General features: G+C 38.9%; 1 protein-coding gene across 1 annotated transcript in view; it reads right to left on the bottom strand.

Moving 5' to 3' along the window:
• The window catches only part of LOC141284469 (GTPase IMAP family member 4-like), a 480,107-nt gene extending 462,695 nt beyond the window's left edge, over positions 1-17,412 (bottom strand). The window contains exon 1 of the mRNA XM_073817468.1: positions 16,868-17,412. Coding sequence (XP_073673569.1) covers positions 16,868-17,412 — 545 coding nt within the window. The remainder of the gene's footprint in view (positions 1-16,867) is intronic.
• Positions 17,413-17,789: the final 377 nt, after the last annotated feature.

Genomic DNA, 17,789 nt, shown 5'->3' with positions numbered 1-17,789 from the left:
CGGAAGATGTTTGTGATTCAGTAAGAGGGAAATAAATAGCATGTTAGCGCTATAATAATTTGCTGACTCAATAATCACACACTTGATCAGTGAGATCAACAGTTATTCGTGTCAGACTTGATAGCACAGATCAAGTTCACATTTTAATTTTAATTAAGTCTTCATTATAAAGCCTTATACAGTTCAACATCAAGGTGTTTATAGTTAAATGAGGGTCTTTTTAAATAGTGGACTCCTGGATCCATCAAGGCCTTCATAGATATATACATTCTATATATTCTCTTTGAGTGATTATTAATCAAGTTATTAATCAGTATTTAACCTCCTCTATGTTAGTTGATTGAATAAAGTTATTGGAATGTGCTCTCTTCTTGTTCGTGAGATTTTTCTCCATACGCTAAACTTCTATTTACTCCTCTCAGGTTCACCGTGATAATCTAGGTCACAGAGGTCATCAGGACCTCTTGGCGATGGGAAAACCTTATACTCAAAATGAATATATTACTTTATATGTCTGTATGTTGAAGAATAAAGTAAAGCCTAGCTATTCATCCTTGAGGTAAATAAGTGTGTCTCTGTGTATGTGTGCTGGTATCTGTCTGCAGTACTAGTCTCCAGGGCAGATTCATAATGGCAGACAGAGTGGAATGGTCATCTGGACACCTACTGGATGGATTGGGTGGCAGAAACCGAAGCAAATCAGAACCACATTCATTAATTCATAAATGTCTATGTAAAATATTGTGTGACAGAATGAACCCAAAAAAGGTTATTCATTATTGTTTATGCAAAGTAATGTTTATATTTATCTTTTACAGCTGCATGCTACATTTTATGTTTTAGTGTAAACCTTAGTAATAAAAGACATTAAAGTGTGTAAAATGGATAAAAAAAAAAATATTTTAGTATAAAATGTTATTTTTATTTAGCTTTTTCTTGAGAGTGTGACAAAACCGGATGTATGGTCTAACATTTCCAGCTCTTACCCATACCACTGAATTTTGAGTGAAATTAGACAATTCAGTTTTGTTACCATACAGGGGTAAGCACCATATTTTTACTGCATGCTTTTATGGCTTTTGTGAAACAGAAAACCTATGTGGGTTTTTTTTTCCAGGTGAACTGTATTCAATAAATTTCTAATAAATCTTACAGTTGCACTTTAATTTGTTGGTCCCCTTTAAGACCCACTTAATTCCGTCCACTGAACCCACCCACCAGTGGATGGGAACAAATCAGGTAAAGGAACTGAAAAAGGCCATCGTGGGTTGTAAACTCTCCACGGATTGGGTGACACCCAACAGAATTCCACATATACTTTTATGATGTTGTGGTCATCAACAACAAATCAGTGTTAGTTCAATGTCAGTCTCCATCCCTGTATGTGCTGTCAGCTTTTATCAAAATTTCAATGTTGAATCAACATACTTTAAAAACTGAAATATCAATCTCAGACAAGATGATGAACTATGGATGCTTTAAGCAGGGACTGAAATGTTAAGGACTAACAAGAAACTTAAGGAATATCAGATTCAGCTTTACAACAAATGACATTATCATTAAACATTATCATTACAAAATTATTATCCCTTATAACACCTTATTTCGTAAGAACTGTTTTGATAGTTTATAAACACACACGCATCCTCCATTATTTTCTTGATCTTCATTCCTCAACCCTGTTCCTGTAGATCTATCTTCCTGCAGAGTTCAGCTCCAGCCCTGATCAAACACACCTGTAATTATCAAGTGCTCCTTCAGATCCTAATTAGTTGGGTCAGGTGTGTTTGATCAGGGTTGGAGCTGAAGGTAGATCTCTGCAGGAAGGTAGATCTCCAGGAATAGTTTGGGCACCCCTGCTGTTGAGTTTAGCAGGAATTTGTCTGAAATTGAGAAATCTGGAGAGTTTATGTAATGAACATCAAATCACCTGATCATCAAAACACATAATTGTGAACTTAATGCACATTTTAAATCCAAATCTTGACATTAAAAAAGGTATGTGATTCAGTAAAAAAACAAAAAACAAAAAAAAAAACACAATGATCAGATACAAGTCATTAATCAGCTCAATGGACTACTTGCACTGAGCCTCATGATGCACTTGAAATAATGCTGCTCAGTTATTTACGCTTATGTATATTTTCAATGTGCTGTAATCATCTAGTTTACTTAAACGCTTATTAAAATGAGAGTCCACAGGATGATTTGAAAATCCGGACATTTTCAAAGACGGGAAAAGAGATATTCTGATGATTACTGTGAACAGAAATTTCCAAACTCAACAGAATGTGAGGTTTTAATCTGACATAAACCAATGTAAGAAAGCAGTTGCTGATAAACATACGTGACTGTTTTTAGCACAGGGTGTCAGTGCTCTAAATTTACTTTGATCATCTATGGCTACACAAATCATGCTTGTACTTTTATAAGTTTACAGACTAATTAATCAGTGTAAGTAAAATATTTCTTATGGTTTTCATAGCAAAAATTTATTCATTTTTTGAAACTGTCCAAAAATGGGACGTAAAAGAAACGTTTTCCACCTTTGGATGTCATTACGTGTTGAAAAGCTTCGAGTAATGAAGCTTTTTAGACACAGTTGAGGGGAACGCTTTGGTGCTTCGAAAAGCTTAATTTTCCCATCACTACTAAAAAGTAGGAAAAAATTGATGTGTCCTTTCTTCTTTTTCTCCCAAAGACGAACCACAGCTGACCAGCCATCGGTCTCTTTCCCTGTGTCAGACTTAACTTTGTTTGTAGTATTCTTCTAGATAATTCCGCGAGTGTGGCTTGAGAAATTGACGTTGCCTGCGGTTTAGGCTAGATACAGCTCTGGCTACTGGGCATGCGCACATCAATCTAACGTTATAACATTTTGTTTCGTCTCGTTTTCGTCGCCTAAAATGAAGAGACATTTTAGCATAGTTTTTATTTTGTAAACCACATTTAGTCTCGTTTTTATTCGTCAATGACATAGCATTATACATTTTTTTATAGTCATGGTCACATGACCAGCATTTTCGTTTTCGTCACGTGATAAAGGTTCGTTGAGGAGACGACGATATTTAGTCATAATTTTCGTTGACGAAAGCAACACTAGAAACACATACATTCACAAATCATTTACACATGACATAAAATGTGACACATTAAACCAACCAAAGACACAAATATATCAAAAGAGATAAATAATGATATAGTGACACAAAAGACCATTTTGTCACTTGAGGTGTTGTAGGGTAGTTTCTGACGCGTGAGATCCAAACAAAATCCATTGTCCTCCAAATACTGCTTGTCAGGTTTATTTATCACACAGTTCCTGTAGTTCCATTTTTCCACTCAAAGTTCTGGTACACAAATGCACATAAAATTCCATCGTATGCCTCCACAAGTTTCACTCCAGACACGGTCAAAAAATGTTGTGCTTCCCTCTAATTACACACCTGCTGTTCTAACTCTTTGTCTATCTATATACTCCTCCAAACCCACACTCCACCCAGTAGTCAAAAACAGCATAACAACAAACATAATGGCTCTTACACCCCGGCCCCTAATTGTACATGACAGGTAGACATAACAATTCAACAATGATAATACAAAGAGCCATTAAAGCAATGCTATAAACACTGCATTAATCAATTCTGTGTAGGTTAAAATTAAACAGTCTTTACCATCAGTCCATTATATTTCCATGCTGTCATATAACAGACAAAGCTTTGTCACAGGTCTCTCGAGTACACTGGTTTTAGTTTGTACTCTCACAGAACGAACAAGTCCATTTTTATCTGGGAAAACCTCCAGAACTCGTCCCATTAACCAAGACCCTCGAGGGGCTGACGAGTCCACAATGACAACAATGTCACCAGGAACAAAGTTTCTCCTTTCCTTATTCCATTTCTGCCGATCTTGAAGCAGAGGCAAATATTCATTTGTCCATCTTTTCCAGAATAAGTCACACATATACTGGGGACCTGTTTCCATCTCCTCTTGCTGTATAATTCAGATTTGTCGAATAGTCCATATGGTAATACTGGTTTACCTTTCATCTGAAGAAGATGGTTTGGAGTAAGTGGCTCCAAATCATTAGGGTCATCTGACAACTTAGTTATTGTTAGGGGTGTATGCAGGACTAGACGAGACGAGAGACGATATTCACAAATACAATATATTTAATATAATTCTCCAAGAGGAACAAGGCAGGAACACGAAGAGATTTCACACACATCAAACGTTAAGGACCGACAATACACTGAACTCAAAGACTGACTCTTAAAGACAAACTAATCAAGAAACACAGGTGACATTGATGACTGATAATAAAACACAGGTGTAACAGATGACGGTGACGAAGGCTAAACCAAATGACAGATCAACGGGGGGAAGACAAATGGGAAAAACCAATGACAAGACAGACAGAACTGTGACATTACGCCCCCCTCCGGAAAGGCGCGTCCTCGCGCCGTGGAAAAAACGAAAAAACGAGAGGGGCGGAAAACCAGGAAACCAAAGTCAATGAGGGAGGGGGCTCCGGCGGAGGACGCAACCCCCGGAGGAGGACCAGAACAAAAGTCCAGGTAACACAGAAGACAGTCCATGGGGGCGACGACGGAGGGAGGAGCCAGGGAAGACACAGGAGGGACCTGGAGCAGGAGGAAATCCACAGGACCCAGACCACAGCCATGATGACGGCCCACGGTGGAGCCGACGGAGGGAGGAGCCATGGTGGAGGGAGGACCGCCGACTCCATGGGGCCGACCGACAGAGGCGGAGCAGATGGAGGAGGAGCCCGAGGCGGAGACGGAGAGCCGATGATCCGAGGTGGAGGCGGAGTCCCGGAGATCCGCGGCGGAGCCAGAGCGACAGAGGATGGAGGCTGTGCCCGCAGGAAGGAGGAGTCCCAAGGAGCCGGTGGGACGGCGCGACGAGGCACAGCCGGAGGAGCAGAGTCCTGAGGAGCCGATGGGGTGACGACTGACCAGGGCGGAGCCGGAAAGACGATGGAGCCCGGTGGAGCTGGTGGATCGACGGGTGACGGTGTAGAGGAGGGCGTCGAGAGCCGTGGTGGAACCGCGGGGTCGAAGGGCCGAGGCGGAGTCCAGGACTCGGAGGCTGGAGGCGGAGCTGAGGAATCCTCCAGCCGAGACGCCGATGGAAGCTGGCAGTCCCGCGGTGAGCCCACTGCACAGGTGGTGGGCTGAGGGTGAGCTGAGGGGCTGTCAGGGGACAGCGGCGGCCAGACAAACATGGCATCAGATGACAGAGGGTGGGTGGGTGGGAATTCCGGGCAGACAGGACAGACGGATATTTCCATATCAAAGTCAATTAAGTTACCAGAGTTATCTTGGGCAAGATCCGAGAAGAAGTCTATTAAATCCCCAGAAATAGATCCAAGCTCACCCTCAGCGGTGGTGCAGTGGGCAGGGCTCTCTGTAGCCCTCTCTAGCTCCACGTCATACTCCACCGTCACGGATGTTGCAGTCGGCTCTCGCACCTGGTCCGATGTGTCCGGCTCTGGCTCTGTCGCTCTTGGCTCTGGCTCTCCATCGTCGGTGGGCTCGGGCTGCAACTCCGCTTGTCGGGGTGATGTTGGGCTGGGTTCTGGGTCAGGTGTGGGGCTGGTGTCGTCCTCCGCGTTCGACGAAGATCTGCTGGACACCAGCACCCACACGATGAAATCAGCGATGCTCTCTCGAGGACCTTCCCCGGACAACTGCCTCTTGATGGTGTTGTTCAGTCCCTTACGGAAGAAGGTACAGAGGCAGTAGTCCGGGTAGTGCGTGTAAGGCACGAGGTGGACGAAGTCTCTGGTGTTGTCCTCGAGAGAGCGATCCCCCTGCTCCAGGAGGATGATGCTCACAGCAGGGTCCATGATAAAAACCAAAAAATAAACACTGAGAAAAACGAAAATTAAAGCAGGGGAAACACGCTGGGGAACTGTTTAGGTCGGTCCTTCTGTTAGGGGTGTATGCAGGACTAGACGAGACGAGAGACGATATTCACAAATACAATATATTTAATATAATTCTCCAAGAGGAACAAGGCAGGAACACGAAGAGCTTTCACACACATCAAACGTTAAGGACCGACAATACACTGAACTCAAAGACTGACTCTTAAAGACAAACTAATCAAGAAACACAGGTGACATTGATGACTGATAATAAAACACAGGTGTAACAGATGACGGTGACGAAGGCTAAACCAAATGACAGATCAACGGGGGGAAGACAAATGGGAAAAACCAATGACAAGACAGACAGAACTGTGACAGTTATTGGGCGATCATTTAGAATGGCCTCAATTTCACACAATACAGTTTAGAATCCCTCATCATCCAAAATCTGCTGATGTAAGATGGAATTCAAAATTCTTTTGACCATTCTGATCACACGTTCCCAGACTCCGCCATAATGCGAACCTCCTGGAGGATTGAAACTCCACTGAACACCTTTCTGGAGCATTGCCTTTTGAATCTTGTTTTTATTCCATGATCTCAACGATTCATTTAATTCCTTTTCTGCTCCAACAAAGTTGGTAGCATTGTCTGATCTTATGAGTTACTTGCCCTCGTCTGCAGATGAATCTTCGTAGAGTGTTGATGCATGAATCAGTGTCCAAAGAGTAGGCGACTTCCAGATGAACTGCTCGACTTGCCATGCAAGTAAAGATGACTCCGTAACGTTTTACAAAGGAGCGTCCTCTTTTAACTTCCACAGGACCAAAATAATCCACCCCAACATTCGAAAATGGCGGCAGATCAGGAAGGAGTCGCTCCTTTGGCAAGTCTGCCATTTTCTGCTCACCCACCTTAACTCCAAAACGTCGGCAATGGCCACAACTCGATATGATCTTTCTGGCAGCTGCATTACCCTTAATGATCCAATATCTTTTCCTCAGCTCTGAAAGCATATGATTTCTTCCACTGTGACCTAACTGTTTATGTATATGCCGCAAGATGAGTGTGGCAATATGCTGATCCTTAGCCAGAATGATCGGATGCTTTCTTTCCTCAGGCATAGCAGAATTTCTCAATCGTCCTCCAACTCTCAAAATACAGTCTTGATAGACAGGATCCAATTTATACAACTTGCTGTCTCGTTTTATTTTTGAAACAGGTGAAGCCGACAGAGCATCTATTTCCTTTCTGAATTGTTGCCTTTGACTGAATGCAACAATAGCTGCTTCAGCTTCAATCAGATCCTCCAAACTTAAATTCAGTGTAATCACAGAGCCTGTTAGTTTTCGAAGTTCATTCTCTATCTTCTTCGAAGCTACTACTCCAGAAGAGTTCAAAGAGGCTTGAATTTCCTTCCTCTTTTGAACTCGTTGTTTCAGAACTTTCTTTAATTTCAAGAGCCAAGCAACAGCAACCCTTAACTTTGTCCAGTCTGAGAAATGAGTAATCAGTCTATGAGTAGCATTTGTCATTTCACTTACAAGAGTGCTATTTACACACATGTTCCTCTTGACCTCAGGATCATCCACTTTAAGAGTAGAATCAAAAATTTGTGCAGGCCATTCTTCCACTGGTTTCCACAGATAACTTGGTCCATTGATCCATTCTCCATTTGTTAACAGCTGGTCTGCATTTAGACCCCTGGAGCAACAGTCTGCTGGATTTTGAGACGTAGGTATGTATCTCCACTATAATGGTGTTGTAATTTCTCTTATTGCAGAGATCCTGTTGGCGACAAAGGTAAGAAAACGTCTGTCCTCATTTCTTATGTATTTTAACACGGACATACTGTCTGTCCAGAATACTGAATCCACCAATGGAAACTGTATCTCTGCCCTTAACATTTTGTCCACTCGAGCAGCAAGCACAGCAGCTGTCAGTTCAAGACGTGGAATGGTTACTGGTTTCAAAGGTGCTACTCTAGCTTTACTGAGTAGGAAATTTACGTGGACATTGTGTCTTGTCTCCATCCTAAGGTACGTCACAGTGCCATATCCAAGTGTACTTGCATCAGCAAAATGATGCAACTGAACGTTGGTAAGTTCGTCCAATCCTACTGGTTTTAGACATCTATCCATCTTGAAGTCTGCAATCTTCCCAAGATCTTTCAACCATAAAGACCACTGCCTTTGGAGATTTGAGGGTAGCAGATCATCCCATCCACATCTTGTCCTACATAGCTCTTGCAGGAGAATTTTTGCTGTAAGAGTGAATGGCACCAAAAATCCTAAAGGATCATAAACAGAGCATACCTTCGACAGAACACCACGCCTGGTGCAAGGATGATCTTTGATAGTCATTTTAAAATTGAAAGTGTCGGATTCAACACACCACCACAAACCAAGAGCTCTTTCCATTGGTAGTTGGTCCTTGTCCAGATCCATCATTTTTATGCCATGGGCTCTGTGTTCTTCTGGTACACTTTGTAGCACAATACGGCTATTACTGATCCATTTTGTTAACTGGAAACCTCCTGCTAAGCAAACAGCTGTGAGATCTTTGATCATCAAGATGGCCTCTTCCTCTGAAGCTACACTTTTCAGACAATCATCCATGTAGAAGTTTGTGTGAATTGTGTCAATTACCTTTTCAGGAAAGTCAGCTTTATTGTCCTCAGCAGTTCTGCGTAAAGCATAGCAAGCACAACTTGGGGACGACACAGCTCCAAACAAATGCACATTCATCCTGTATTCCACAGACTCCTGCTTAATATCACCATCTGGCCAGTGGCCACCATAGGAAACGAAGAAAATCAGTATCTTCTGCTGAAACTTTAACCTGGTGAAACATTGCTTTTACATCAGCCATAAATGCAATAGGCTCTTGTCGAAACCTCACAAGAACTCCCAACAGTGAATTTGTCAGATTAGGACCCTGCAGAAGTTGATCATTCAGTGATGTACCTTTGAAGGCAGCTCCACAATCAAACACCACTCTTAATGTTTGCTTCTTGGGGTGGTAAACCCCATGGTGAGGGATATACCAAACTTTCCCTTCATCCTGATTTAACTGATGTAATGGTACTATTTCGGCATAACCTTGTTTAATTACCTCATCCATGAAATCTTTATATTCTTGATGGAAAATCTTGTTTCTTTCGAATTTCCTTTTCAATCCAATTAAGCGCTGTTTAGCCACACAAAGGTTATTTGGCAACATGGGAAGTTCCATCTTAAAAGGAAGATTCAATTTGTAATGTCCATCTTGAAGCTCAATTGACTTGCTTACCTTTTCCATAAATGCATGCTCTTCTCTTGACATTTCCTTCTTTTCAACAGCATTCTCATTAAAGTCATGATTGTATTGTTTACTGAGCATATCCTCCAATTTTCTTACAGAAATCCTGTTATCAGTAACACCTGGACATTTGACCTTATTCCTGCTTCCTTGGAGTGGTCCATTTACAACCCATCCCAATAGGGTTCTAACTGCATAAGGTCCTTCTCCATCGCTGTTTATAACCTCCCAGGGCTCCATTACCCTGGAAGCATTTGCTCCAATCAGAAAATCCACATCAGCAAGAATTTGAGGTATCTTAACACCTTTCAGATATGGCCACTTTTCCAAATCCCTTTGAGTGACAATTACCTCTGGATACAGGCATTCTCTCTTGAGTGAAGACTTCTGGAAGACTATAGAAGGTGTCATCAAGAAGGCTAGACACTTCCAATCCAGTCAAAATAGTGCTACTAACAGCCTTTTGATTGCCCATTGTTTTCAAAACAATATTAGTTCTCTTTCCTTTTAATTTCAAACTGTGCATTAAGCGTTCTGAACAAAATGTAGCAGAACTGCCAGGATCCAAAAATGCATAGGTTTGAATTACCCTTTGTCCCTTACTGGATTTGACTTGAACTGGCACAATTGATAATGCACAATCTCCATCGTCGCCGGCCCCTGTTTGACCACATGTTGTAAGGGTAACATGTGCACTACTTAAAGATGAACGACTTTGTTCCTGAGTGCACACTCTTTCCTTTTGTTGTATATGCAAAATGCTGGGATGCATTTGAACACACACTGCACAAGTCAAGCGCTTATCACAATCCTTGCTCATGTGTCCAACACAAAGACAGCCAAAACAAATACCTTTCTCCTTTAGAAAGTTCAATTTCTCTCTATGCAGCTTGTTTTGCATTTGTGTACACTGCTCCAATAAGTGATCACGTTTGCAGCACAAACATACAACTCGGGCCTTTGATCTTAAATCAGTCTCACAACACTGAATTGATTTACTGTTGGTAACAACCGTTGTTGCAAAGCTGTTTCTAACTTTAGTCTTAGGTTGAGATTTCTGTTGTACAGGCTGGGTATTCTGGATATCACCAAACAATGGATCTGATGACATTTTGACTTGACGTTCAACAAATGCCACAATATCTTTGAACCGTGCTCTCTGATTGCGCCTTTCCATTAACTCACATGCAACAGTTCTCCAATTTTCCCTCAATTTGTAAGGCAACTTCATGATGATGGTTTTCAAATTGCTTGGCATCTCCAGCTCCTCCATATATTCAATTTCTTCCATTACATTACAGCATCCACGCAAAAAGAGAGCATAACTTTGCAATGAATTTACATCCTCAGCTTTTACTGAAGGCCATCCCAAAACCTTTTCTACATATGCAGAAGCTATTTTGAATTCATTGCCGTAATGTTCCTTTAACAATGCTTTAGCTTGAAAGTATCCTCTTTGTGCCTCCATATGCTGACAACTGCGCACAATCTCCCTAGGCTGACCTTGTGTATATTGTTCCAGAAAGTATAAACAATCCCGACTATTTTTGGTTTTGTCTTCTATTCCATGCTCAAATGCTCTGATGAAAGTTTTATATTGCAGAGGATTGCCATCATACACAGGAATATCTCTTTGAGGCAGTGTGTTGGATTGTTGTTGTTGTACAAGAAGGGTGGTAATCTCATTTTGTTTTTGCAAAATACTGCAAAGGTTTGAAGTTGATATTCCATCACTGTTCTGCATTACACTTGAGGTTTGCGTTCGTGATGCAAAATGAAGATCATTTTGTGGTGCACTGTGAGTTTGCTGAATCACATTCCTTGAGCTTCCTTGCTGGGAAGCTTCCTTCGGCATATATGCCTCTGCATGAGGGTTGAGAGTAACAGTTCCGTTATCACAATATACATTCATATCATCAGTGCAGGTTTTGGAAGGCTGATTATTAGAATTATTTAAAACAGCAATTTTGGCAGTAGCGGGTGCTATCTCTGCATCAATATCCAGCTGTTCTTGTCTATGTCTCAGCTTTTCTTGTTGTACCTCCAAAGCATGCTTCTCATTTAAAGTAGCTGCACGTGCCATTAATGCAGCCTTCTCTGCCTCTGCCATGTTTCGTACAGATGAAGCAGAAGATCTCCCACTACGCACACTGCTTGAACTTTTCTTACTGGAAGTTTTACTTGATTTACATGAGGAGATGTTTGAAACGCTATCATATGGATTAACATCATCTTGATATGCCTTTTCATCAACACCAGAACATGAAACTTGACTTCCAGTGCTCAACCATTTCTCAACATCTTTTACAAACTCATCACAAATCAACATCTTTCCGTTGAACCATGTTTGTTGTTTTTCCTTTTCTTCACTGGGCAAAAGAACAATCACAGAATTGTGCATTTCCTTTGATTCATCTCTCAATTTGATGAATTTCTCAAAAGAACACTGCACCTCCTTTTCATATTCTCGGTTGGACATCAAATCCTTTATGATACCCATTAAGTTCTTTGCCTTGTTTAGTTTACTCTTTCTTGTCTTTTGCAGAGTTTCCAACTTTTCCAAATACGCCTTAGGAGTGAGCCTAATAGGCCGCTTTTCCCTCACAGGCTCCAATTCAACTTTCTCAAACGGCACAATAGTCTCTGTCTGTTCACCGGCAGCCACAACATCACCACAACTCTTTAAACTCATATTCGCAGATTGAATTCGTTTATCTTCTTAGCGACTTTAAAACTCAAGCAACCAATGCATTGGATTTACGCTATTGTGTGCACACAAAATCATTCATTAAGTAGCGCTACACATACCTTTGCTTCATTCATTCGGTTCATCACGGCTGCTCCTCGAATCATTGCAACGTCCAATTAGATCCAAATCCAAAGCGAAAATCCAATGAGTAGTCCATTAAAAGTTCAAGAAAGTCCTAAAGTGATGCATGATAATCCACAAAGAAGCATTTTTTGACAAGTATAGTGACACAAAAGACCATTTTGTCACTTGAGGTGTTGTAGGGTAGTTTCTGACGCGTGAGATCCAAACAAAACCATTGTCCTCCAAATACTGCTTATCAGGTTTATTTATCACACAGTTCCTGTAGTTCCATTTTTCCACTCAAAGTTCTGGTACACAAATGCACATAAAATCCCATCGTATGCCTCCACAAGTTTCACTCCAGACACGGTCAAAAAATGTTGTGCTTCCCTCTAATTACACACCTGCTGTTCTAACTCTTTGTCTATCTATATACTCCTCCAAACCCACACTCCACCCAGTGGTCAAAAACAGCATAACAACAAACATAATGGCTCTTACAAATGACATGTACATATATGGCGAGTACTAGAGACCTTCATGATTATGAAAATAAAAATGTCAACAAAAAATACTTGTTAGTAACATGAAAATTACCTTTATTTAGAAGGGTTTGCCTTCGCAATGCTTCCTGGAAGTAGGGGTAGGATGTTGACAGCCTCATGGGACAGGAAGTCAATGCTTTTTTTGTTATTGAAATACTTTATTTGGTTGTTTGCTTGCTTGTCATTAAAGGAGTAGTTCACTTTCAGAACAAAAATTTACAGATAATGTACTCACCCCCTTGTCATCCAAGCTGTTCTTGTCTTTTTTTCTTCAGTCGTAAGGAAATTATGTTTTTTGAGGAAAACATGTCAGGATTTCTCCTGAAATGTTTTCCTCAAAAAACATAATTTCTTTACGACTGAAGAAAGAAAGACGTGAACATCTTGGATGACAAGGGGGTGAATCTCCTCCTGAATGCACTTCTCTGTTTCTTCAAACAGGTCATTTGTATAGTGGCTTCCATTTTCACTTTACTGACCAGATCTTTGAACTGTGGGTAAGCAGCAGATTCATTGGCTAGCTAGCAGGGAACATTCCCAGAACTTTAGCTATGGTTATAAAGAAAACATTTGTTTACAGAAGGCTTTAAAGATGTTTGTTTTGTTTTTTTAAATAATGTTCCTATAATGTTAAATGCAAACAATATCACAATTTAAATGCAACAACTGTTTTTAAGGTAACAGATACAATATTCCAAAAAAAAACAAAAAACACTGAAACAATGTTTAATGGTAAATAACGAAGAACATTATCTCAGCCGCATTATAAAAAAAGCGTTATAAGGATATCAATAAGGTCTGAGATACTGGTATGTTTTTATAAAACGTTCTTATAATGTGATGTGTTAACAAAACTATAACATTTAACATTTTAACTGCATCTTTTTGAGGATGTTGTTTAGGTAACAGTTTAGGTGTACAGTACTCTTAATAAAACAATGACACAATGTTTCATAACTAATGAAGAACATTATCTCAGCCTCAGCCACATTAGGAAAACATTATAAGGATATCATTGAGGTATGGTATACCAGAATGGTTTTTATAATGTACTCACAATGTGCTAACAAAACTATAACTTTTTAACTGCATATTCTTGAAGATGTTGTTAGGGTAACAAAACATTGAAACAATATGAACAAAGTTATTGCAGAAAGAAGGTGACGTGAGGCCAAGTATGGTGACCCATACTCAGAATTTGTGCTCTGCATTTAACCCATCCAAGTGCGCGCACACACACACACACACACCTGTACATTCACTCCCCCCACCTACAATCCCTGCTGGACCTGAGACTCAAACCTGCAACCCTCAGGTTACAAGTCCAACTCTCTAACCATTAGGCCACAGCTGCCCCCTTATGTGGTGGATGAGCCAATGCGATTACGTTTATTGCAATACATCTTAAAAAAAGTCATTGATTTACATGTACAGCGTTAAATCAGCTTTACAAAAAGAACTACTTTTCCCAGAGTGCACCCTGTGACAAGAGGCTGTTTGTAGCTGTTAGCCAGCCACTCACATTTACAAACACAGTCTGGAGGTGAAATTCAAACTGTCTTTTGAACTTTGACAATTACTACCTTGGTTTTGTCTTTTGGAGCTTTAATAAATCTATGTAAATTAATACTAAAATCACTAACATGTATTTCACCCATTCCTCTATAACGCCTTACTTGATTAGCTTTTTGTTCCTGCCATTGGATTTTATTTGTTTTATGTTAAAGAAGGTAATGTCATGACAATCACATGAAAAAGGGTAGTAAAAAGACATTTTTTGGGAAAACGAATTAATAGATATTAAAAAGTATTGACTGTAATAAAAAAAAACGACTGTAAAAAAAACTGAGTCATAATTGCTTTTCTGTATTTGCCTTTCTATTATCTTTTTTAAGCAAGTTATTTATTTACATTTATGTTTTTCTTGCAGAAGTCATGTGCCTGCAATCTGGATGAAGAATGATGGGTGTTTATGGCCTCCATACAAGGGTGAAGGAATTATGAGGGCAACCAAGTGATTGGAGCAAACTCTGGAGTCTGCTTATAAAGCTAAAATGAGGTATACTGCAAGTGTGTATAAATACTTTCTGTAAACATATGTTTACTTTAAAAAGGTTAAATGCTAAAAAAATGTCAGATTGTCTTTTATAGATAATCATGATGAAGCATGTTGGAAAGCTGCCTCTTGCAAAACAGCAGACCAGTCTCCAATCCAAGGCTGTGCTTCACTCAATGATGCCACCCAAACGCAAAATTAAGTAAGATTGTGCGTATTATGTAATTTCTTGACACAGACCTCTCTAACAGGTCTTTGTAATAAGTGTGCAGTTAAACAAATGAATATGCACATTTCTTTTTATCTCCACATGAATGTCACCACCCATGCTTTATCACATTTAATAATCAAAAAATGCAATATTATTGTATTATAATATAATCCCTCTCAGAGCTATCAGACCTGAGGAATATATGGTTCGGTTAAAGCAAGAATGTCAAATTAAATTTAACTTATACTTTCCCAATTTATGCTCTTAATGATGTGGAAATTGTTCCCTTCATGAAATTTTGATATGTTTTATAAGTATTGTATACATGTTTTTTTTGTAAATATTAATAAGTATTGTGTCTATCCTGTTGTTTATAAAAGACCAAACCTGTGAAAAACTGTAAATAAATAATGTAATAATGGGAAATGCATGAAGGAATAAATTATTTATTGAAACAAATACATTATTAAATTAAATTTGGTTCTAAATTTTGTAAACCTTTCTTTTACTTTATTTTTTAATTTTGTTGTGTTTATATATATATATATATATATATATATATATATATATATATATATATATATATATATATATATATACCTTATCCTTATTTTTCATTTGAATACTTATATACATTAATTATGATTCTAAATAATATTATTGTCTACCTGGATGACTGTGCTGGAGCATCAGAGGGTGGTGACCTGTTTGAATCTTCTGGCTGTGATTAAATTGTAAACTCTTGAATTTCAGCATTTTTCAGAATGTTGTTTCAGTTGTTTCTTAAGTTCTATTTTATTTGTGTATTTTTCAAAGTTAATGTATCCTGTTACAAATGTTTGACCAAGCTAATAACGTTTACACATTTTCATTTTATTAAAGCATGTACTATGATTCTACTCTTAAAAACTGTCTTGGGGGGCTTTGTAGGATTGTTAGTGCATAATCTTTCAACAGTGTTATAATGGAAAAATTCTGAATGCTTTTAGACAATATACTATCTTTTAAGAGAACATTCTAGGAACTAAAATAAAACTACCTGCTAAAAAACTTTAGAAGAACATTAGGAAATAATGTTCTAACAATGTTATCAAGTTAATGTTCATGAATTAAAGAATGAATTATCAATATACAATTTTAGTGTTTTTTGAATAATGTTTTCTACATAAGATTTCACTTACCACATAAACAGAGTAAGAAGAGATGACTGCACGGACGATGGCAAATGATTTGCAGATCCTGATCACTACAAGCATCTAAACTTGTCAAATGTGCTAAATACTGCCGCTGTAGTATAATGTTACGCAGAGCACATGCAATCGCAAATCTCAAAAGTGAAGGTAAAAAGTGACTGTGCATTCAAAACGGCAGTTATAGGCTACCAATGATGATGTTTCCTGCAGCACTTTTTCCAGCTCCAGTTTTCAGAACCAGCCTGATTTGGTTTTCCCTCTCAGGAAGCTGAATGACATCTCAATCTTCATCCACTGATTGTTTTTCCTGAAACTATATCAACAGGGTGATATTAAAATTCTCAAATACTCTCTAACTGTCAAACAAACAAACAAACAAACAAACAAACAAACAAACAAACAAACAAACAAACAAACAAACAAACAAACACCAGGAGCATAAACCGAGGACATGTAACATTAGTAACATTAACGACGGACAAGGGGTAGTGAGCAGACACAGACTTAAAAACACTGAAGACTGGGCGTGGTTACAAACAAGATAATAGGATGACAAGGGGGAAATACAAATATGGGCAAGGCTGAACTAAATCCACTAAACTAAAAGGGGGAGCAAATGGGACTAAACCAAATGAACTAGAAACATGGGGGAAAAAACACTAGGAAAACCAGAACAGAACAAAACACAGACATAATCCTGACACTAACTGCTCTTTGCTTTTAAGATCAGTTTTACTTTTATATTTAGGGCACTTGCAGATGCTAATTACAGCACAAAAATATCAGTGCTTTACATTTAATGAAAAGGTGAGCAAATTATGTATTAATGCAGTAATTTACAAGAATGAAACAACTTACAATTATTCATAATGTCTTTGCTGTTACTCCTCTTCATTCCTCCCATGATAAATTTCCCACCATTTTCTTTCTTCATTCCTTCAATATTCTGCAGCAGTTCTTGTCTCTGATCATCTGATTTCCTCCTTTTATTGAAACAGTGAAACTTCCCTCCGCATTCAGTCACCAGTCGCTGGAGATCCTCATGGTTTTGTAGATATTCATCAATGGTCTGTGGTTCATCCAGATTCTCCAGATCATCTTCATGTGTGAACAGAATAATGATGTATTTCTGAACTTCAGGACCAAATAAACACTTAATATAATCCAGGATCTCTTCTTTATTCAGATCTGGATCCAGTAGATCTGGACAATCAATCACATGCACCTGCTTCTCTCCAACCTGTTTTTCTGCATAACAAACTGCAACTTCTTGCTTTTTATGTTGAAACTTTTTTTCTCCCAGTATAGTGTTTCCAGACAAGCTTTTCCCAGAACGCTTTCTGCCCATCAGAAGAATCCGGATTACCGGATCATCTGGACTGGAGCTGATCACTGACATCGCTGTAAGAAACAGAAAATATGGAGTAAGACTGTAAAACAGAAAAATACTTCTACACAATGTTCTCCAAAAGACTAAAAATGCTTCTTTCTAAAAAATAAATAAATAAATAAATAAAAATTATATATATATAATGTGTGTGTGTGTGTGTGTGTGTGTGTGTGTATATATATTAGGGCTGCTCGATTTTGGCAAAAATCATAATCATGATTATTTTGGTCAATATTGTAATCACGATTATTTAAACGATTATGACAGGCTCCAAAACTTTACACAGTGATTAATTTAAAGATAGCAATACAGCGAGAAAAAGATACAAATAAAACAAACAGTGCTTTAAAAATACTGAATACTTTTATGCAAGTATCAACAGAGCT

The sequence above is a fragment of the Garra rufa genome, chromosome 1 (genome assembly GCF_049309525.1).
Source record: "Garra rufa chromosome 1, GarRuf1.0, whole genome shotgun sequence".
NCBI lineage: Eukaryota > Metazoa > Chordata > Actinopteri > Cypriniformes > Cyprinidae > Garra > Garra rufa.
Note: the sequence above shows the minus strand (reverse complement) of the source record. Positions and strands in the feature narration are given on the sequence as shown.